This window comes from Bison bison, unplaced genomic scaffold (genome assembly GCF_000754665.1).
Source record: "Bison bison bison isolate TAMUID 2011002044 unplaced genomic scaffold, Bison_UMD1.0 scf7180017864090, whole genome shotgun sequence".
NCBI classification, from domain to species: Eukaryota; Metazoa; Chordata; class Mammalia; order Artiodactyla; family Bovidae; genus Bison; species Bison bison.
Genome location: NW_011494662.1, coordinates 188,444 through 212,473, shown reverse-complemented (window position 1 = coordinate 212,473; position 24,030 = coordinate 188,444). Strand labels below are relative to the sequence as shown.

Below are 24,030 nucleotides of genomic sequence, written 5' to 3'. Positions count from 1 at the left end.
GAGTAGCATAATCAGATTTGTCTTTTTCTCTGACCACCTTCAAAAGGGTGTTTGAGGTAGGCCTAGAGGTGGGAGGGTATTGGAATAGTCCAGGTGAGAAGTGATTTGTGCTGTCAAAAAGCAGCAGTGAGGATGTAACACAGTGGCTACAAGACAGAATCCTGTCTGGAATAGAAGGAGATGAAGACCGTTTAGAGGTCAGGTTGGGGGAGCCAAGAGAAGATGACCACTAGTTTTTGCTTGTTTGGTTGGTTTTGTTTGAAGGATGGAAGAGGGGAGCCAGAAGACACGCTTGCATGGGAGGTGGCGTATTCAGCATCCTGGAAACCATGTAAAGATAATAAGGGGAAAATGACTTAGATTTGACAAGAGTTGAGGAATCTTAAGTCTAAGTAAACAGCTCGCTGATGTTGGCTGGCTGAGTAAGGAGATTGCTGCAGGTTTGGAGTGGCTGGGGGTAGGAAGCTATGGGAAAAGAAAGTAATTGACAAGAAAAGACTTCTGGGACTTTATGGAGGTCTCAGCTGATGTTAGAGAAGATCAATTTCTAGTGCCATCTGGCTGCCAGACTGTATGATTTCTGCTCCACCCTATCCCCTCCCAGATTGTACATTGCTTCCTAAGCCCCCAGCTGTGAGCCTTATTCTTGTGGCATATTATTTCCATGGGAAAGAGCACAGCTTTTAGTTATTCTGCAAGTTTTAAAATTATATCATGTATGACCAAAACCGAGAATAGTCTGGTTCATATATTTTTAAGCTATGATTTATATTTCCACAGAGTATTTAATCATGATGATTAATGAAAAACCTTAGGTTTTTAGATGCTACTTAGAATGATCTGTCGGAGAAGGCAATGGCACCCCACTCCAGTACTCTTGCCTGGAAAATCCCATGAATGGAGGAGCCTGGTGGGCTGCAGTCCATGGGGTCGCTAAGAGTCAGGCAGGACTCAGCGACTTCACTTTCACTTTCACTTTCTTGCATTGGAGAAGGCAATGGCAACCCACTCCAGTGTTCTTGCCTAGAGAATCCCAGGGACGGGGGAGCCTCGTGGGCTGCCGTCTATGGGGTCGCACAGAGTCGGACACGACTGAAGCAACTTAGCAGCAGCAGCAGCAGCAACATTTTATATTTGTATATAAATATATGTATTTTTGTATATGCATATCTCCAGCCTTTACTGTTTGTTCTGTTGTATGACTTTTATGCAATTGAAAAGTCAATCTTCAGATTATGTTTTAAAAAATCTTCAGATTATGTTTTGAAAGAGTCAACATGAATCAGTTTGCAAGGATTATTTGTCAGTGATTTTGGAACAGCTTGTTCGGTGCAGTATCTGGATAAAACAGTTATTTAGTTATTCAGTGAAAGAAATTTCAATGGATAAAAATTATATATGGATAAATTTTTTAATATTTAAAGAATAACAGATTTTTGGAATATGAGGTATTTTAAATCTTAAAACAAATGGAGGAAATCACAAAAGAGAAGTCCAATGCCTATAATTGAAACTGAAAACTTAAACATATCCAAATAAATTATCAAAAACACATCTTCCACATACAGACAAAAAAATTAGAAGCTCTTGATTTAGAGAAAGTTACCCTGATGGGGACAATCACTTGTGTACGGATAATGTTGTTTGCATTCCAGAGTGGACACCATGTTTTGATTCTGAAGAAGAAAATATTTTTTACATCACTGGAGTGAACCTAGAAAATTCATCCAGCTGTCAGTGTTCATCTGGACTGCAGTATTCTTCACTTCAGGCAGAGGAGTGTTTGAGGCCAATAGCAGCATCAGGGGTTCCTGATATTGTGTGTGTGTGTGTGTGTGTGTGTGCGTGCGTGCGCGTGTGTATTTGGCTGGATCAGGTCTTAGTTATGGCATGTGGAATCGTTCCCTGAAGTGAAAGTGTTGGTCACTTAGTCATGTCCAACTCTCTGTGACCCCATGAACTGTAGCTCACCAGGCTCCTCTGTCCATGGAATTCTCCAGGTAAGAATACTGGAGTGGGTTGCCATTCCCTTCTCCAGGGGATCTTCCTGGCCCAGGGATCAAACCCGGGTCTCCTGCGTTGCAGGCAGATTCTTTACCATCTGAGCCACCAGGGAAGCCCCTAGTTCCCTGACCAGGGATTAAACCTGGGCCCCCTGCATTGGGAGCGCATAGTCTTAACCACTGGACCACTAGGGAAGTCCAAGGAGTTTCTGTCCTTCTTGATCATAAATTTAGCAGTGAAGGAAGATAGTCCTTTTGAAGGGGAAATTTCAAACTAGCTTGAATTACCACCTCAAATTAGTTTGAATATTACCCCTGCATTTCCTCCCTTATAAGAATTCATGACAGGATTTCCCTGGTGGTCCGTTGAGAGTCCACATGCCAGTGCAGGGAATGTGGGTTCAATCCCTAGTCCAAGAAGTACCCATGTGTCATGGGGCATCTAACCCCAAGAGCCACAACCACTGAAGCCCATGTGCCCTAGAGCTGGTGCTCTGCAACAAGAGAGGTCACTGCCGTGAGAACCTGTGCTCTTCAAATAGCGAGTAGCCCCTGTTTGTCACAACTAGAGAAAGCTCACACAAGACAGCGGAGACCCAGCACAGCCAAGAATAAAATTAAAAGAATTCCTGAGAAATTTTCTAATATGTATACATATCCTCTTATTATTCTGATGCTTATCTGTACCTGGTGTTATAGATGAAGAGTGAAAGAGGTAAGCAACATGACTGAAATGTAAACACACTGATCTAAATGGAGTTTGTGGGGGGAATCTGTGGGGCTTCTGTTTTTTTAACCATTTTGTATTGGGGTATAGCCGATTAACAATGTTGTGATAGTTTCAGGTGAACAGCAAAGGGACTCAAGCCAACAGCCATGCATATACATGTAACCATTCTCCCTGTGGGGCTTTATTATTAGGTTGGTACAAAAATAATTGCTGTTTTGGACCGTGAATTTTAAATCATTATAACTAGGTTCAGACACATCTTTATTAATCAAAATAGGAGCTGTTACAATCAACACATTTTTGCCAACAAGAAAAAAGTTTATTTCTGTAGCATAAAAATGCATGCTTTGGGATTTGATGAACTCTTCGAAAGCATTTTCTGCCTTCTGCTGGTTGTGGACACGTTTTCCCTGCAAAAAGTTGTCAAGATGCTTGAAGAAGTGGTAGTTGGTTGACGAGAGGTCAGGTGAATGTGGCGAATGAGGCAAAACTTCGTAGTCCAATTCATTGAAGTTTTGAAGCATTGGTTGTATGACTTGCAGTCAGGAGTTGTCATGGAGGAGAATTAGGCCCTTTCTGTTGACCAGTGTTGGCTGCAGGCATTGCAGTTTTCAGTGTATCTCATCGATTTCCTGAGGATACTTCCCAGATATAGCGGTTTCACTGGGATTCAGAAAGCTGTAGTGGATCAGGCAGGCAGTAGACCACTAAACAGTAACTGTGACCCTTTTTTGGTGCAAATTTGGCTTTTCGAAGTGCTTTGGAGCTGCTTCTCAGTCCAATCACTGAGCTGGTTATATAAAACGTATAAATATATATATAAATAAATAATACATATATAAAATAAATATATATATATTTATATAAAACAATCACTGGTTGTTATATAAAATCCACTTTTTGTCCCACATCACAATCTGATTGAGTAATGGTGTGTTGTTGTGTATATTAAGAGAAGACAATACTTCAAAATGATGATTTTTTTTTTTTTTTTGGTCAGCTCCTGAGGAACCCACTTACCAGGTTTTTTCACCTTTCCAATTTGCTTCAAATGCCGAATAACTGTAGAATGGTCGACAATGAGTTCTTCAGCAGCTTCTTGTGTAGTCGTAAGAGGATCAGCTTCAATGATTGCTCTCAGCTGCTCGTTGTCAACTTCTGATGGCCAGCCACTACTCTTCTCATCTTCAAGGCTCTTGTCTCCTTTGCAGAACTTCTTGAACCACCACATTAGCTAATTGATCATTAGCAGTTCCTAGGCCAAATGCGTTGTTGATGGCGCAAGTTTTCTCCACTGCTTTATGACCCATTTTGAACTTTGTCACACCTCATTTCCACAGTCTAAAATAAATATAAACAGCAAGTAATAAAGTCATTAGCAAAAAAAAAATAATGTGAGAAAATGTCATTAAAACATAATATATAACCACATTTATAAAAATGTGGTTATATCAGATCAGATCAGTTGCTCAGTTGTGTCCGACTCTCTGCGACCCCATGAATCGCAGCACGCAAGGCCTCCCTGTCCATCACCAACTCCCGGAGTTCACTCAGACTCACGTCCATCCAGTCAGCGATGCCATCCAGCCATCTCATCCTCTGTCGTCCCCTTCTCCTCCTGCCCCCAATCCCTCCCAGCATCAGAGTCTTTTCCAATGAGTCAAATCTTCGCACGAGGTGGCCAAAGTACTGGAGTTTCAGCTTTAGCATCATTCCTTCCAAAGAAATCCCAGGGCTGATCTCCTTCAGAATGGACTGGTTGGATCTCCTTGCACTCCAAGGGACTCTCAAGAGTCTTCTCCAGCACCACAGTTCAAAAGCATCAATTCTTCGGCGCTCAGCCTTCTTCACAGTCCAACTCTCACATCCATACATGACCACAGGAAAAACAGCCTTGACTAGATGAACCTTTGTTGGCAAAGTAATGTCTCTGCTTTTGAATATGCTATCTAGGTTGCTCATAACTTTCCTTCAAAGGAGTAAGCGTCTCTTAATTTCATGGCTGCAGTCACCATCTGCAGTGATTTTGGAGCCCAGAAAAATAGTCTGACACTGTTTCCACTGTTTCCCCATCTAATTCCCATGAAGTGGTGGGACCGGATGCCATGATCTTCGTTTTCTGAATGTTGAGCTTTAAGCCAACTTTTTCCCTCTCCACTTTCACTTTCATCAAGAGGCTTTTGAGTTCCTCTTCACTTTCTTCCATAAGGGTGGTGTCATCTGCATAGCTGAGGTTATTTATGTTTCTCTCGGCAATCTTGATTCCAGTTTGTGTTTCTTCCAGTCCAGCGTTTCTCATGATGTACTCTGCATAGAAGTTAAATAAACAGGGTGACAATAAACAGCCTTGACGAACTCCTTTTCCTATTTGGAACCAGTCTGTTGTTCCATGTCCAGTTCTAACTGTTGCTTCCTGACCTGCATACAAATTTCTCAAGAGGCAGATCAGGTGGTCTGGTATTCCCATCTCTTTCAGAATTTTCCACAGGTTTATTGTGATCCACACAGTCAAAGGCTTTGGCATAGTCAATAAAGCAGAAATAGATGCTTTTCTGGAACTCTCATGCTTTTTCCATGATCCAGCAGATGTTGGCAATTTGATCTCTGGTTCCTCTGCCTTTTCTAAAACCAGCTTGAACATCTGGAAGTTCATGGTTCACGTATTGCTGAAGCCTAGCTTGGAGAATTTTGAGCATTACTTTACTAGCGTGTGAGATGCGTGCAATTGTGCGGTAGTTTGAGCATTCTTTGGCATTGCCTTTCTTTGGGATTGGAATGAAAACTGACCTTTTCCAGTCCTGTGGCCACTGCTGAGTTTTCCAAATTTGCTGTCATATTGAGTGCAGCACTTTCACAGCATCATCTTTCAGGATTTGAAATAGTTCAACTGGAATTCCATCACCTCCACTAGCTTTGTTCGTAGTGATGCTTTCTAAGGCCCATTCCAGGATGTCTGGCTCTAGGTCAGTGATCATACCATTGTGATTATCTGGGTCATGAAGATCTTTTTTGTACAGTTCTTCTGTGTATTCTTGCCACCTCTTCTTAATATCTTCTGCTTCTGTTAGGTCCATACCATTTCTGTCCTTTATCGAGCTCATCTTTACATGAAATGTTCCTTTGGTATCTCTGATTTTCTTGAAGAGATCCCTAGTCTTTCCCATTCTGTTGTTCTCCTCTATTTCTTTGCATTGATCGCTGAAGAAGGCTTTCTTATCTCTTCTTGCTATTCTTTGGAACTCTGCATTCAGATGCTTATATCTTTCCTTTTCTCCTTTGCTTTTCACTTCTCTTCTTTTCACAGCTATTTGTAAGGCCTCCCCAGACAGCCATTTTGCTTTTTTGCATTTCTTTTCTATGGGAATGGTCTTGATCCCTGTCTCCTGTACAATGTCTGTAGTTCATATGTACCTCCGTCCATAGTTCATCAGGCACTCTATCAGATCAAGGCCCTTAAATCTATTTCTGACTTCCACTGTATAATCATAAGAGATTTGATTTAGGTCATACCTGAATGGTCTAGTGGTTTTCCCTACTTTCTTCAATTTAAGTCTGAATTTGGCAATAAGGAGTTCATGGTCTGAGCCACAGTCAGCTCCTGGTCTTGTTTTTGCTGACTGTATAGAGCTTCTCCATCTTTGGCTGCAAAGAATATAATCAATCTGATTTTGGTGTTGACCATCTGGTGATGTCCATGTGTAGAGTCTTCTCATGTGTTGTTGGAAGAGGGTGTTTGTTATGACCAGTGCATTTTCTTGGCAAAACTCTATTAGTCTTTGCCCTGCTTATTTGCCTGTTACTCCAGGTGTTTCTTGACTTCCTAGTTTTGCATTCCAGTCCCCTATAATGAAAAGGACATCTTTTTTGGGTGTTAATTCTAAAAGGTCTTGTAGGTCTTCATAGAACCATTCAACTTCAGCTTCTTCAGCGTTACTGGTTGGGACATAGACTTGGATTACTGTGATATTGAATGGTTATAACCACATTTATTTAAAAATGTATTCCAGTATAAAACAGCAAATTTAACAACACAAAAGCTGCAATTATTTTTGTACCAACCTAATATCTAGGGTATTCTCATTTTCCATGATTGAAGTTGGCCAGGTGGTCATTGGGACAGTATATAAGGTGGGAGAGACCATGAGGTTGGTCATGAAGGCCCTCAAGTCGGCTCGATGGCCCCTACCCATGCATGACATCCAGCTGTCCGTGTGACTCCCCTACAGGTCATGAAACGGGTCCGCACGGAGCAGATCCAGATGGCCGTGTCCTGCTACCTCAAACGCCGGCAGTACGGGGATGCAGACGGTCCGCTGAAGCAAGGCCTGCGGCTATCGCAGAGCACTGAGGAGATGGCCGCCAGCCTCACAGGTACCTTGCCCTTCTCCCAGAGGCAGCAGCTGGCCCAAGTGCCTCTTTGAAAACCCATCATAACACACCCTCCCTTGGAATCCCAGGGCTTTTGAGCTGTTCCTGATGTTGTGTGCAACTTTCTCCTTCCCTGAACGGGGCCAGGGTCGTCTCTTTCCTCTTGCATGGGCCCCTCCCATCTCACCTGGACCTCATTCATGGAAGGCTAGGTTCTCCAGAATGAGTCCTTTGGGAAGTGGTTGGAAGTGTTGGCATCATACACATATTCCTGAGACTTACAATGTGTTTTTGCTTTTGTTGTTTGAAATTGTTTTGAAATTGGATTTGGATTTTTTCGAAAAAATTTTGAGAAATTTTTCCTGCAGTACTTTTAGATTGGTTATAAGTGTCTTTAAATGGCCAATGGTGAAGCTTGAGATTACAGTGCCTTCTCGCTCAGCCCTGGCTCCTCATAAGAAGCCCAGCAGGCATCTGCCTCCTTGTCTTCCATGTCAGACTCACTCACTCTCCCTCACCTTCAGACTCAGATGGGTTCCCCTGACAAAGGAGGGGCCAGGTGATGGACTTGGAATAGATTCCTCAATGCCTTACTGTTTCTAGTAAGATGGCCAGTGTACCAGACATGAGTAAGTCCTTCTGAGCTTGTCATCACAGTCTTGGGTAAGCGCCTGCTGCCTTGTCTTCTTTGGAACCTGTGCTGCTGCTGATAGACAGTAGGGCAACCACTGTAAAATTTGTGTTCTCAGTTGTCTTGATTTAGATATAATGGCATATCAGGAGAAATTCTAGAAAATTGCCAGGAAAAGTGAGAAGCATGAAATGTGATGACCATAAAATTTTATCCTGAATAATTTAATTGAGTAATCCGAATAATTATGTCTGCATTCAGCAGACCATCTTGAAGGCCTGCCAGTGGCCAGGTGCTGAGAAGTTCTAGAGAGAGTTGAGACTTGATCCTGGCTTCTGAGGTGCTTCATGTTATAGTCGGGAAATGAGGCAGGTAAATCAGCATTCGTGGGAGAGTGACTTGGTGAGTCCTGTGAGGGGGATGCTCAGCCTCCATGAAAACAAAGAACATACTCTTTACAGGTAGATCAACAGGTCAAAAAGGCTTCCCAAAAGGTCTAGTGGTTCCCAGCATATAGTCAGGGGTCAGTAAATCATAGAAAGAATGAGCTGAGTTTCCAAAGAATCATTAGGAGCTTATCAGGGGGAGAGTTGAAGGGGAGCATCCAAGGTACCAAATGTGGATTTTTGGAAGATGACTCTGGCGTCCATGTTAACCGAGGAAGGGCCAGATGAGAACCAGGGGAGCTACTCAGAAGGCTACGGTATGATCCAGTCTGAAGTGAGGACAGCCTGAGCTGAAAGGCTCAGAAGAGTGAGGGGAGAATGTGGTGAGCACTTGTGACTAAGGACTCAAGACTGGCTTCCTCATGGAGGGGCAGCAGGAGAAGGAGGCTGTTCCTACATGTGCAGTCTTCCATCAAGTCTCTTGAGTTTCATAGGGGACACTGATTCTTCTCACCCATCTCTCCATCTCCGTGTGTTGTATGTCATGACTCTGCTTCCTTGTTGCATAAATTACATCCGTGCTTAATTACATGTGTGTCAGTGTTTCATCCAGATTGTTGCTAAAGATGGCTCCTCAGTCCCCAGCCACCTTTTCCCAGTCCTGAGGTTCCCACCCCCAGAAAAAAGGGTAGGAGAACTTTGCTTTTCTTTTTGGAAAGCATGAACTCACAGAATGGTGATGAAGTATATGTTTACATCCTGAGTATTGAGATTCCAGCCTTCTTCCTCCTCACATTACTGAGAACTTTGGCAGCCAAGCACCTACTGACCAGGAAAGTGATTAACTATCGCTTGTCCCTGGTGAATCCGCCCTGCCCAACAAAAGAGACCTAAAGACATCACCAGGAAGATGCCATCCACGTCCTCTTGGGTGATAAACCCACGCCCAGAGTTCTTATCAGCTCTGTGATGCTGACTTTCAGAAAACTAGAGACTGTTGGTTCAGACCTTGAAAGAAACTGATCTATTTCACGTGAAAAATGGAAGTGAAAAGAAATGATGAGAAGCATCTTGGAGAAAACAAACAGCAGAAAGAAGAGAAACCTCAGAAATACCATCACTGATAGTCTTAAAACAAGAGAATGCTATTTTGAGAGAAAAAAGAACGTTCAAATGTTTGTGTTGTTGTTGTTCAGTTGCTCAGTCATGTCCGACTCTGTGACCTCACGAACTGCAGCACGCCAGGCTTCTCTGTCCATCACCAACTCCTGGAGCTTGCTCAAACTCATGTCTGTCGTCCCCTTCTCCTGCCTTCAGTCATTCCCAGCATCGAGGTTCTTTTTTAACGAGTCGGCTTTTCGCATCAGGTGGCCAAAGTATTGAAGCTTCAGTTTCAGCATCAGTCCTTCCAGTGAATATTCAGTGTGATTTCCTTTAGGATTGACTGGTTTGATCTCCTTGTAGTCCAAGGGACTCTCAAGAGTCTTCTCCAACACCACAGTTCAAAACCACGTATTTATGTATGTACATGTACTTACATGACAGTACAACTGAAAAATCAGTAGAAGAGTTGAAAGTTGAGAAAGCCTTCCAGAGAGTACAGCAGAAAGATAAAAAATGGAATCTGGGAGAGGTTAAAGGATCAGTTCTGGAAGCCTATCTAGAAATTGTAGGAGTCCCAGAAGAAAACACAAGAGAGAGTCAACAAAATGATTCAAGAAAATTTCTCAGAATTGCAAGATGTAAATTTCCAGATTGAAAGGGCCCCCTGAATGTCCAGCACCAAGGTTGAAGGTAGACCCATCCCAGGGCACATGATGGTGCAGTACCAGGTCCTAGGCTCAGATGCGTCCAGAGGAGTCTTTCATGAGTCTCTGCACCTCTCCTCTCATCCAGCTTGTGTATCCTGTGCTTTATACCTTTTGTTCCTCTGCTGTCACGTCACTGGGTGTCAGGAAGGGCAGGTAGATGTGTCAGTCATACTTAACCAGAAGCCCCAATGTCCTTTGAAAATGTACTAAGATGCCCGATGCTACTGATGCCCCTCAACACCAGCTGCCACCCATCCTGCCACATTTTAGGCTAATGATTGTCTTTCTGTACGCGTCTTGTCTGTCTCTTCCTCTGTAGTCCAATCAGAATCTGGTTGTGCCAACATAGTGTCCGCAGCCCCTTGCCAGGCAGAGCCCCAGCAATATGAAGTACAGTTCGGACGGCTGCGGAATTTTCTCACCGGTAAGTACTCAGCACCAGCACCCTTTTTTATCAAAAAGGGGTGATGCACATTTCCCTCAGAACCTGCTGTGTTCCAGCTATGTTTTAGGTGCCAGGGATCCAAAGGTAGTTGAACACAAGTCTTGTATTCAAACTTATAGTTTGTTGGAACTCCTGAGAGAGTTAAATCAGGAGGTTAAAGGGCTCTGAGCATGCTATTCACTAGTACATGGCCTTCAGCACAGTGATTGTGATTTGTGCTGAATAAGTGGAGGCTCAGTCAGCCCTGTAAGGATGCCTCCTTACATGCAGCGGATGTGAAATGGACGTTGCTATCACTGCCAGTAAGATAGTACATCTCAAAATGGCCTTTTTCCCGTATTTCCAAAAGTGCAAGAGAGTAATAATACTCATGCATCAGCAACATAAAATTTAAAAGTTGTAATTTAGACCAGTTTGTGGGTGGTGTAATAACCGTGGAAATACAGAACCAGTAGAATTAATTATAATGAGGTTTCATAATTCACTGTTTGACTTTGTCACTTTTAAAAATGAAGTCATGTAGCCTGTTGGTGCCTTTAGTTCCTCATATGTAGCATAAACAAGGCTATTCAAAGACAAAACCAAGTGATTTTGACTAGTCCTAAGACAACTGATTATAATTTTAATGTTGGAAAGATGATTACAATAAAAGTGACTACGTTAATTCTGGTTATTAATCAAAGTCTTTTGTTGAGTACTTTCCTTACACAAAACATCTTGAGGTACAAGAAATACAAAACTTTCTCTGTCCTCAACAGATGGAGAGTAATTAGCCACGTATTGGTTAGTAGAAAATTATAGTTCAAATACTTTGAAGTTTTTTTATTTTTCTTTCCTTATTTGAACAATCCTTGAGTTAATAATTTTAGTAAGCAATCAAGTATATAAACCAAAAATAATATACCTGATTATACACTGAGAGTTCTAATTTTACTTCACCCTCATAGTGGCTAGTGTTTTAAAGCAAAGAATCCACATTTCCTGCATTCTGTAGTTGGGCAAAATGACCAGTATGTTTCAGGAGATAAAGGTTACAAAATAAAACCCTAGAGAGGGTTATCTTATCAGTTTCACAGATGTTGAGTGATGGGATTCATAAATAGAGAATAGTCTGTTCAGTTGTTACAGAAATTAAAAAATTGTGAAGATTAACAGTTTAATAAAAAGAATCTATTATGTTTAAACTGTAAAGAAAGAAACTCCAGTAAGATCATTATATCGTATGAATGTTAAATCTCTGAGAACAGCGATTAGTTGCTTTCTGTGTCGGCTAAAGATAAAAAAAGAAAAACTGGATTTATAAAAAGAATTTCAATCAGAGGTAAGCAAGAACTTGGAGATGAGATATTTTTAACTATTGGCATTGGTTTTTGAGGCTTTAAGCAATTTTTAAATTTTTTTAAAATCTGTTTTTAGAAAATTATTTCACTTGGTTTTTAAAATACAGCTATGATTTCCCCTTTCTAGATGAGTTCCCTCATCAATCTAGTGATGAGGAAGTTGGTTTAGAAAGAAATGCCTGGCCTCATTTAGCCCCTCTCTTGCATCCATTCAGACTGTATGTACATGAGGCACTGATTGCACTGGGGCTAGGGGGAACAGTAGAGTGTGTTGGTGGGGGGCCTGCCCTCTGATGACGGAGCCAGACAACTTGGGAAGCTCCAAATCTGTCACTGAGATAGTCTCTATTAGCCTTTTCCTGTGTAATTTCTCATCTTGTTTCAAAACTGAGAAAGTTGCCTGTTTGTCTATAATTTAATTCTTCAGTCCTTGGTCACAGGTTATTTTGAAAGGGAGAATATATATGGTTTTTCCTTACAGAATGCTTTTTCCTGGAACATTTTTCTCTACCATCAGGTCTCTGAAGAGTAGTCAGCCAAATCAAATGAATAATTATCTCCTGAGCCCCAGGATAGAAGTATAACATATAGTCATTAATCTGAATTGATGATTAATCCTAAGAGGGCTAAAAGTCACAGTTTTTGCATGAAATGTGACAGTAGGGGAAGTGTTTTCATGAACCAGTATGGAACCAGTCGTGGGGTATTGAGTCTGCATTTGAAGTGAAGGGAGAGAGAGATTGGGGTGTGGCAGTTAGAGGCGGCTTTCTTTAGGAGGGTAGGCTTTACATTAGCACTTGGATTTCAGACATCTGTGGAAGAGAAGTAGAAGGATTCGGGCTCTGTGCAGAGGCATGGACAGAGTGGCAGAGGTGGTGATTATGTTTTCAGGAACCTTGAAGAAGCCCTTTGTTGAAAATGGGCTTTCAGATTGAAGATAAAGACAGAATGGAGGCAGGATTTGACCACAGGCTTAGACGTGTGACCTTCATCCTGCGTGATGGAGACAGGCCTGGGTGTGACTGTGGATAGGGGAGCAGTGGACAGAGTGTGTGTTAACGGGGCGATGGAGGCCAGCCCAAGTGCACAGAGGCCCTGAGCAGGGAGACAGGGCTGCGGAAGTGGAAAGCGGTGTTTTGAGTCCATAGTTCTATCGTCAAGGTGAGATATCCAGGAGTAACGGAGGGAGAGCTGAGAATGACGGGCTTGGAGTGGGGGGTGGGGGGAGGTATACTGGGCAGAAATAAGTCAGGTTTTACTTTTTAAATGGTTAGGATGATGGCATCCTGCTGCATAGCATGTAAGGTACATAACTCAGCATCAGCTATGGGAAAGTACAAATTAAAGGCTAGGAGATGAAAAATCCTAAAGGAAATAATGGAGAAAGTGAGTACCAAGGCTGTAGCACCTGCAACATGTTTCTTCTCTAGAAGCTATGGGGTGAGAGGTTCTGTGAGCTCACCTGTTGAGGGCCTTTTCTCTAAGACACTCAGTAGGAAGAGCATAGACTGGAGTCAGTCACTCTGATCTGAACCTGCAGATACCTGGGACTCTTAGATACAGTTTGGGTGTAAGTGCCTGGCTCATAGAAGCCACACACGCAGTGTTAGTTCCTTAAAGTGAGGTGAGCCTTTGAAGAGCAAGGTAGGAAGAGGAGCTCACAGGCATGGATGGGAAGGGTCAGGTCAGTGGTGCTGCCTACAAACAAAGGAAGGTGTTGGGTTGTGTCTGAAGGCCCAACCCTGTGGAGAAAGGCCAGGGAATGAGAATTGGTGTTTGTTTGACTTAGTGTCCTTTCAGTAAAACATAAGGTGTATATTATGATTACAAGGGAACAAGATTAAAATTGAGCTAAAACTTCAAGTTAATCTCACCTTGTTCCAGATATGTTGATGGGAATTTTTAAAGTACCGCATCCCTATTTCTAGATGGCTAGTGTTTTGTGTTTTTTTTTTATTCTGAGCTTAGTAAATTAAAATACCTCTCATTTTCAAAAATAAGCCTGAAACTTAAGATTGTAAGGAGTTGAAAACAGCCCTTCACCCCAATAGAACATATTGAATGTCTAATTGATAAAATTGAATCTTTTTGTTAGTATTTTGAGATTGAAATTTTCCAGAGGTCTTCTAAAGAATTACAGTATTCAAAGAAATACCAAAATCTGTATTAGTCAGGGTTCTCTAGAGAAACAGAACCAACAGAATGGAATGTATATATAAAGAAAAAGATTTATCTTAAGGAGTTGGCTCATATGATTGCAGAGACTGACAAGTCCAAAATCTTCAGGGTAGGCCTGCAGACTGGGACCCAGGAGAGCCACAGTTCATGTCCAAAAGCAGTCTGCTGGCAGAATTCCCTCTTCTCCTCTTTGTGTTCCTAAGACCTTCAGCTGATTGGATAAGTCCCACCCACATATGGAGGGGAACCCACTATGCTTAGTCTACTGATTTAAATGTTCATCTCATCTAAAAAATTTCCTTCACAGAAACATCTAGAATGTTTGACGCAAAACCTAAGCACTGTGTCCTAGCTTCATTGACACATAAAATTAACCATCATAAGTCTACCCACTGAACTTGGCACCCATACCCAACTTCTTAAAAGATAATTAATCTCCAAATAAAGATGATTAACAAGGTCATAATTCTGCCTAACACTCGGTACAGCTATATTTGGCCACTGGGTGCGAATAGCCGACTAATTGGAAAAGACCCTGATGTTGGGAAGGATTGAAGGCAATAGGAGAAGGGGGCAGCAGAGGATGAGATGATTAGATTGCATTGTTGACTCAACAGACATGAATTTCAGCCAACTGTGGGAGATAGTGAAGGACAGGGAAGTCTGGCAGTCTGTGGGGGTACATAGAGTCAGACAAGACTTAGCAACTGAACAACAACCAAGAATTCCCCAGTCACTTTCTCAGAAGAAGAAACGAAGTCCACAGGTAATGTTTACTCTTCTTGAAACTCCGTGATTTGAATACTGTGATACAGGGACTTTCCTAGTGGTCCAGTGGTCAGGACTCTGTGCTTCCACTGCAGGGGACATGGGTTCAGTCCCTGGTCAGGGAACTAAGACCCTGCATGCCATGTGGCACAGCCAAAAAAAGGAGTAAATACTATGATGCAAAGTCAGTGTAACTTATATTCTATGGTAAGGGGATAAGAAAAGAAAGGAAACAAAGGTATTTGCTTCTGTACAGATACTCACACCAACATGTTCATAATAAGGAGGAGTACTCATGATAGGTACAGTTCTGAGGTCTGAAACTGGTCACATGGTCATAGCTGGTCTTTAACTACCTTTTTCTACTCCCTATTCAGTATTGCTTTTACCTTTAGTTAGCACCTCAGCTGGTCCTGGTTCTTTACATGGTGGGATGACACAAACCTTCGTTCCTGAAGGGTCTGGGCCACTACTAGTCCTGCCTTGGTTGGATTGCTGCATTTGTTTATTCACCTTCACCTCAGGGATGGTAGCACTAAGATGCCGTTAGTGACCTCCTCTGTTGCAGACACGCTCTCCTTTCCCCCTGTGGAGCAGCAGTGCAGCTTCCTCTCGGCAGTCAGGCTCAGTCACCCAGGGCCAGCACCAGAGCACCCTGCACCTGTTGGCTCAGAGGCAGGAGCCTACAGCAGCTGGGCAGCAGCCCTGATTCAGTGTGGGATCGCTGTAATTGAAGTTCATCTTCTAAGAATGCGTTTGAGTGGGGGCATGTTTATCCTTAAATGCACATACTATGCAGTTAATTCACCTGTGGTAAGATGAAATAGAGCATTAAACAGAGGTAACATGCTGGAATCATCTCCCTTCTGATTAGAGAGATAAGTGCCCTAATTCAGTATTCCTGAGTCTTGAGACAGGTCTGGATTCCTTTCCATGGAATAAAAAAAGAAAATATCAGAATGTTATATAAGTGCTAACTTAAAGCATTTTTATATTAATTTACTTAGGTACATACAGACATTACACTAGATATGAAACTTTTATGCTTCCTTTATTTTGTTTGAACCTAAACTCATTTACAAATAAAGTACAAGTAAAATCACAAAAAATAAAGTTCAGATTAGCCAGTGAATGTAACAGATGGATTTTGCCATAAATAGCTCACTGCTCCACATGGCGGAGAAGGCAATGGCACCCCACTCCAGTACTCTTGCCTGGAAAATCCCATGGACGGAGGAGTCTGGTAGGCTGCAGTCCATGGGGTCGCTAAGAGTCGGACACGACTGAGCGACTTCACTTTCACTTTTCACTTTCATGCATTAGAGAAGGAAATGGCAACCCACTCCAGTGTTCTTGCCTGGAGAATCCCAGGGATGGGGGAGCCTGGTGGGCTGCCGTCTGTGGGGTCACACACAGTCTGACACGACTGAAGTGACTTAGCAGCAGCAGCTCCACATGGACCGAGGGCTGATGTTCCCCTGTTGCCCCGAGGTGCTGGTGCACAGGCGTCCCTCCTTGCTGGCCACTTGCCTCTGTCCACGTGGCCGTGGAACCTTTGCTCTGTCACGGCTCTCTGCCCTCCCTCACTTAGGTGTCACACACACACACCTCTGTGCTATTCTCATTAGCCTGTGACAAAACTGGACACTTATTTGAACATTCTTTGTCATGTGGTTTCATGGTGTTTAAGTCTCACATTGGTAAATTATTTAGTTTTAATGACATGAAAATATTCCTCTTATAAATTATCACTGCAAAGAGAAGTTGTCCTTTTTAACCAACAAAATCAAAATAAGTACACTGACAGGTGTGAGACACTTAGGGATGAACAATGTCATCTTAGCATTGGGACATGCCAACCAGGGGGCTGTATGTGTAAGTGAACCCACTAAACTAAGAACTTTGATGTTATTGCAGGAGATGAGAGCACTAAAACTGTATGCCAGTACTTGCTAAAGACTATCCAGATAATTCTGAATTTACCTGTGTTTACTTTTTAAATTATCAAATTAAAGTTTCTGTGAAGAACTCGGTCTCCCCAGAATCCACGTAAGGTCTCTGCAAGGCCTGAGATCCCAATTTAAGCAACGCTAATACATTGGGGAAAATACTAACCCAAAGGCCTGGATACAAGCTCCTTTGAATGTATGTGAGAAGAGGCACACTGTTTAGCCTCTGGGCATCAAATTCCAGGTTTGCTGGCCTTCTGGGTCTGATCTTCCTTCCTTGGTCCAAAGTCTTCGGCTTCAAGTTTCCAGAATTTTGTGTTGGGCTTATGCTTCAATCCATAGCCTCAGAAAGTAGGGTCCTGGCCAGAAGGGGACTGTGCGCTCCACAGGAGACCATGCTGGTTATAAAGGCTTCACTTGTTTTTCCTTACAGATTCTGACTCCCAGCACAGCCATGAAGTGATGCCTCTCCTCTACCCTCTCTTTGTCTACCTCCATCTCACCCTGATCCAGAACAGTCCGAAGAGCACAGTGGAAAGCTTTTACAGCCGCTTCCATGGAATGTTTCTGCAGAATGCCAGCCAGAAGGATGTTATCGAGCAGCTCCAGACCACTCAGACCATCCAGGACATCCTGTCTAACTTCCGGCTGCGAGCCTTCCTGGACAACAAATACGTGGTTCGTCTGCAGGAAGACAGCTACAACTACCTTCTCCGCTACCTCCAGAGTGACAACAACACTGCGCTGTGCAGGATCCTCGCCTGGCACATCCATCTGGACGTGCAGCCCGCCAAGAGGACAGACTACCAGCTCTACACCAGTGGTGGCTCCTTCCGAGGCGAGGGTGGCGGCCTGGAGCCCGCCGACATGCCAGCGCCCATCCTGCAGAATGAGGCCGCGCTGGAGCTCCTGCAGGAGAGCATCAAGCGCGTCAAGGACGGCCCCCCCTCCCTCACCACCATCTACTTCTATGCCTTCTACAACACAGAGCAGCTGCTGAACACTGCAGAGGTCTCCCCGGACAGCAAGCTGCTCGCAGCAGGCTTTGACAACTCCTGTATAAAACTGTGGAGTCTGCGTTCCAAGAAGTTAAAGTCCGAACCCCATCAAGTAGATGTGTCCCGCATCCACTTGGCTTGTGATTTCCTAGAGGAGGAGGTAGGCATATCGATTTTTCTTCCCTGAACCTGCCTTACTAATGTGCTTCGAGTATTCTTACCAAACATGACAGATCTTACAGCAAATGGACTTCATTATATTCCTCATAATATAACTAATGCCAGACTAATGCCTAGTAACCTGTAACCAGTGAATTCCTGCTAATGGCCAACCTTGGCCAAGAGGGAAATGTTAATATGAGCTGAACATCATTAAGGAATGGTCAGTATGTATTACTACCTGAAATGTGGATACCATTGCTGAGCCTAAAGACCTTTAGCTATGTGTGTGAGTGTGCATGTGTACATATATAAGTAATCAGAAGTAGGTTTACTGGGTCAAAAGGTATATTGCTGTTTCCCAAGGGTAAACTAGGATGCGGTTTGTCTTTCCCCTCCCCCCAACCCTGGGTGCCCTTGGCCTTTCACAGCAGTGCAGTCCTCTGACTTCTCCCAGGGTGCCCTGTTTTCGTCCAGCAGTCTGTGTAATGATTTTGTTTGCTTTGATTGGGGGTGGTCATTGGAAAGGGCAGGCCTAGTGGCCTGAGTTTCAGGTCACTGAGAAGCACTGGTTCAGAAAAAGTGAGGGCAAAGGGAAATAGACATGGAACTTCACAGAGTTCACCTTGCCTGAGAGTGGTGCCTCAGAATTTGCAGGATGAATACCTTTGTCATATCACCATTGGAATTCAGGTAGCTCAGACTCAGCTTACTTTGGATAGAAAATTCTTTGCACTAGGTTGAAAGGTTAAGGGTTTTTTTAAAAAGTCACCCAAGTTAATTTCCAGTTGCTGATACGATGTCAAGAATATTGGATGTATAAAGTCAGCCTTTTTTACCTATTCCTGTTTTCTGAGTCATTTTCCAGTTAGCATGGCCTTTGAGTCTTTGCTTCTTGAAGCTGAGAGAGGAAAATTAGAGGAGTTTGTTATCATGAATAAAGAATCTAAATTCTGATGCACAAACTTTGATTTCTACAATCTGTAGTGCCTTCCAGAATACTTTTCATTGCATATTTGAATTATCAAGTTTCTTTTCATTGGGGACAGTTTTAGCTTCTTGGGGGCTCTTCACATGCAGTGAGGGATACTGCCCTCATCTACTCTGAATTTTCTATTTAGAAAAATTATTTCTGCTGACCTTACTAGTTTTGATGATATGATACTGGTTTGGGGATTAGTCTAGGCATTAAAAAATAATATAAAGGAAGATAGCAAAGGCAGAAAGATAGCTGCAAAGATAGAAAGAACATTAGATTAAAATAAAAATTTTTAAGATCCCCCCCAGCTACCACTGAATTTTATAATATGTGAATTTTATCTCATTTTTTAAAAAAGAGCAATAACCAAAATCTTCTGTGTAAGCATAAAATTACCCCCAATTCAGCTGGATTTACAGCACTGCCCTCAGCTTCTGCCGTTTGTACTGGAAGGTAATCTTGATTGGCCTCGGGAATCTGTTTGATGGCCCAGCACTGCTGCTTCTGTCACCCTGCTGCCGGCAGCCGCCTTGTGGTAGAGACAGGCGGAGTGGAGAGCAGGACTGCTCTCCCACTTTTTTTTTCATTTTATCAGTAATATTTTCTTTTCCACTTTATTTTTTTGGAGGCTGATTACTATGCAGTATTGTACTGGTTTTGTCATACATTAACATGAATCTGCCACAGGTGTACACGCGTTCCCCATCTTCAACCCCCCTCCCACCTCCCTCCCCTTCCCATCCCTCTGAGTCATCCCAGTGCACCAGCCCCGAGCACCCTGTCTCATGCATCGAACCTGGACTGGCAATCTGTTTCACATATGATAATATACATGTTTCAATGCCATTCTCCCAAATCATCCCACCCTCTCCCTCTCCCACAGAGTCCATAAGACTGTTCTATACATCTGTGTCTCTTTTGCTGTCTTGCATACAGGGTTATTGTTACCTTTTTTCTAAATTCCATATATATGCATTAGTATACAGTATTGCTGTTTTTCTTTCTGGCTTACTTCACTCTGTATAATAGGCTCCAGTTTCATCCACCTCATTAGAACTGATTCAAATGTATTGTTTTTAATGGCTGAGTAATACTCCATTGTGTATATGTACCACAGCTTTCTTATCCATTTGTCTGCTGATGGACATCTAGGTTGCTTCCATGTCCTGGCTATTGTAAACAGTGCTGTGATGAACATTGGGGTACACGTGTCTCTTTCAATTCTGGTTTCCTCAGTGTGTATGCCCAGCAGTGGGATTGCTGGGTCATATGGCAGTTCTATTTCCAGTTTTTTCAGGAATCTCCACACTGTTCTCCATAGTAGCTGTACTAGTTTGCATTTCCACCAACAGTGTAAGAGGGTTCTCTTTTCTTCACACCCTCTCCAGCATTTATTGCTTGTAGACTTTTGGATAGCAGCCATTCTGACTGGCGTGAAATGGTACCTCATTGTGGTTTTGATTTGCATTTCTCTAATAATGAGTGATGTTGAGCATCTTTTCATGTGTTTGTTAGCCATCTGTATGTCTTCTTTAGAGAAATGTCTGTTTAGTTCTTTCGCCCATTTTTTGATTGGGTCATTTATTTTTCTGAAATTGAGCTGAAGGAGTTGCTTGTATATTTGTGAGATTAATTCTTTGTCCATTGCTTCGTTTGCTACTATTTTCTCCCATTCTGAAGGCAGTCTTTTCACCTTGCTTATAGTTTCCTTTGTTGTGCAAAAGCCTTTAATTTTAATTAGGTCCCATTTGTTTATTTTTGCTTTTATTTCCAATATTCTGGGAGGTGGGGCATAGAGGATCCTGCTGTGATTTTATGTCGGAGAGTGTTTTGCCTTTGTTATGTCTCTAGGAGTTTTATAGTTTCTGGCCTTATGTTTAAATCTTTAATCCATTTTGAGTTTATTTTTGTGTATGGTGTTAGAAAGTGTTCTAGTTTTATTTTTTTTACAAGTCGTTGACCAGTTTTCCCAGCACCATTTGTTAAAAAGATTGTCTTTTCTCCATTGTATATTCTTGCCTCCTTTGTCAAAGATAAGGTGTCCATAGGTGCATGGATTTATCTCTGGGCTTTCTATTTTGTTTTATTGATCTATATTTCTGTCTTTGTGCCAGTACCATACTGTCTTGATGACTGTGGCTTTATAGTAGAGCCTGAAGTCGGGGAGGTTGATTCCTCCAGTTCCATTCTTCTTTCTCAAGATTGCTTTGGCTATTCAAGGTTTTTTGTATTTCCATACAAATTGTGAAATTATTTGTTCTAGTTCTATGAAAAATACCGTTGGTAGCTTGATAGGGATTGCATTGAATCTATAGATTGCTTTGGGTAGTATACTCATATTCACTATATTGATTCTTCTGATCCATGAACACGGTATATTTCTCCATCTATTTGGTCCTCTTTGATTTCTTTCACCAGTGTTTTATAGTTTTCTATATATAGGTCTTTGGTTTCTTTAGGTAGATATATTCATAAGTATTTTATTCTTTTTGTTGCAATGGTGAACGGAATCGTTTCCTTAATTTCTCTTTTTGTTTTCTCATTGTTAGTGTATAGGAATGTAGGGGATTTCTGTGTGTTGATTTTATATCCTGCAACTTTACTATATTCATTGATTAGCTCTAGTAATTTTCTGGTGGAGTCTTTAGGGTTTTCTATGTAGAGGATCATGTCATCTGCAAACAGTGAGAGTTTTACTTCTTCTTTTCCAATCTGGATTCCTTTTATTTCTTTCTCTGCTCTGATTGCTGTGGCCAAAACTTCCAAAACTATGTTGAATAGTACTGGTGAGAGTGGGCACCCTTGTCTTGTTCCTGACTTTAGGGGATATGCTCTCAATTTTTCACCATTGAGGATAATGTTTGCTGTGGGTTTGTCATATATAGGTTTTATTATGTTGAGATATGTTCCTTTTATTCCTGCTTTCTGGAGGGTTTTTATCATAAATGGATGTTGAATTTTGTCAAAAACTTCTCTGCTTCTATTGAGATAATAATATGGTTTTTATTTTTCAGTTTGTTAATGTGTTGTATTACATTAATTGATTTGCAGATATTATATTCCTGGGATAAAGCCCACTTGGTCATGATGTATGATCTTTTTAATGTGTTGTTTGGATTCTGTTTGCTAGAATTTTGTTAAGGATTTTTGCATCTATGTTCATCAGTGATATTGGCCTGTGGTTTTCTTTTTTTGTGACGTCTTTGTCAGGTTTTGGTATTAGGGTGATGGTGGCCTCATTGAATGAGTTTGGAAGTTTACCTTCCTCTGTGATTTTCTGGAAGAGTTTGAGTAGGATAGGTGTTAGCTCTTCTCTGAATTTTTGGTAGAATTCAACTGTGAAGCCGTCTGGTCCTGGGCTTTTGTTTGCTGGAAGATTTCTGATTACAGTTTCCATTCTCTCCCACTTTGCGCCATACCGGACAACGGAGAGAGCTTGTCGATTGTCACTTGCATATTTTTAATATTTATGCAGCATGATAAAACCACAGGACCAAAAAGGAGAACTTGCCCTCCTTTCCAGTTATGTGGATAGGACACCAGCCTCCCTGCAACCTCAGCCCAGCAGTGCAGCTCCTGTGTTCAGTTCATTTAATGTCTGGTCATTCTGCCCCAACCTGGTCATCTTTAAGTTTGAAAAGTAAAGTCAGTGTTGTCAATAATACTCAGTTCTGTAGTTTGTGTACCAGACTGTCATAGATCTATGCTAGCCAATAGGAATATAGTGTGAGCCGTATGTGTAATTTAAGTTTTTCTAGTCATCACATTAAAAAGGTAAGAAGTAGTTGGTATTAATTTTAATAATGTATTTTCAATTCATTGTAGCCAAAATATTATCATTCTGCATATAAGCAATATTTTCAAAATTTTAATGAAATCTGTTACATTCTGCCTTTTTGTCTTAAGCCTTGGAAACCGTTGTGTATTTACACATATAGCACATGTCCATTTACACTGCCCAGCAGCCACCTTTTCTCTCCTCCATCAGGCTGCTGTCTGCTCACACAGTAGCAGTGTCTCACCTGCTTCCAGGTGTTACCCACTCCCAAGGCCAGCCATATTTAATTTCTTTCGGCTCCATTGGTAGCTTATTGGAGACAACCCAAGGCGTGTTCAGATCCCAGAGCACCCTGACCTAGGACTCACTGCGCTGTAACGAGGGCACTGGGGACACACTAGTCCAGAAGCAGACTCAGGGCTCCTTGGTCTAAGGCAGCATCAGCAGACTGTACTATTCAAAGAGCTGTTTTTTCTTGTTCTTTTAAAATTTCTATTTTAAGCATATCTTATAATGTATATAATACAGTTTATTATTACATGAATGTATTTTACAAATTAAAAATTCATATTTGGGATGCATCTGGGGTAGAATTTACTGTGGTGGGGGGCGGGGTTAGACAGTTGTAGAACATTTGGGGTGTTGTCCTATTAGCGTGGGAGGGATGGGAGGGGTCTGTGTGGTCAGGCTTGGGTGACCCATTGCTTGTTTCAGGGTTTCAGCTCAACTGCACTGAGGCCATTGTGGGGCTGGCTGAGCCACAGAAGAAAATGTGGCCAAACTATTTTAAGCTGTGGTCCTGGCAGGGAGTTGATAGGGCTAGCCTGCAGGACTATTCTCGTTTCCTGATTTCTTGGTTTATAGAGTCAACAGGCACTTTACACAGGCTCAGGACAGTCATGGGGCCCCTGAGAAGTCCACCTGCCTCCCAGTGCATCCTCCTGTCTCTGCCCCTGAGCACTCAGAGGCAGGACCCACTGCCAGGACTTCCTGCTCCAAACGAAGACGTCTTACGCCTCAATAAACTCTGGTGTAGAGCAGTGAGTCATTCCTGAAATTTTAAAATATTATTGTAACCTCTTTGGAAAGGAAAATTACTAATATTCTTGGTAATGCTCAGTAGAACCTTAAGCTCCCAAATGCTTATGTGTTTTCAATGTTGATTATCTGGAATAGCCATTTTGAATATCCATGAACATCAATGTTTATTTTCTCATTTCTCAAAAATATATACGTTGGAGGCATTCATTCTATTTTTAATTTAATAGTTTTCAAATAGAAATTAAAAGGATGGCTTTTTTCTGTACAAAGGCTCACAAAGGTATTTATTTCTAAGCCAGCAAGGCCCATTTGGTTCAGGAAGCTTCATCTTAACTCTATTCCTCCAGTGTATAACTGAAACTCATTTGACTTTATGAATTCCAGGATTGAGATAGTTGCAGTTGTAAGGAGCTTGTCTGCAAGAGAATGAAAGGAAAGTAGATTTGAACCCATAGAATATGCTTGG

General features: G+C 42.1%; 1 protein-coding gene across 3 annotated transcripts in view; it reads left to right on the top strand.

Moving 5' to 3' along the window:
- The window catches only part of TAF5L (TAF5-like RNA polymerase II, p300/CBP-associated factor (PCAF)-associated factor, 65kDa), a 31,319-nt gene that overhangs the window by 4,461 nt on the left and 2,828 nt on the right, over positions 1 to 24,030 (top strand). Inside the window, exons 1-4 of one of the 3 annotated variants that reach the window (XM_010838108.1) lie at positions 1,965 to 2,000; positions 6,960 to 7,104; positions 10,249 to 10,353; positions 17,043 to 17,767. In XM_010838108.1, the coding sequence (XP_010836410.1) occupies positions 6,963 to 7,104; positions 10,249 to 10,353; positions 17,043 to 17,767 (972 nt within the window). In that variant the 5' untranslated portion in view covers positions 1,965 to 2,000; positions 6,960 to 6,962. Of the gene's footprint in view, positions 1 to 1,964; positions 2,001 to 6,959; positions 7,105 to 10,248; positions 10,354 to 17,042; positions 17,768 to 24,030 lie in introns of those variants that run through there. The other 2 variants (XM_010838107.1, XM_010838109.1) reach the window with 2 other exon arrangements.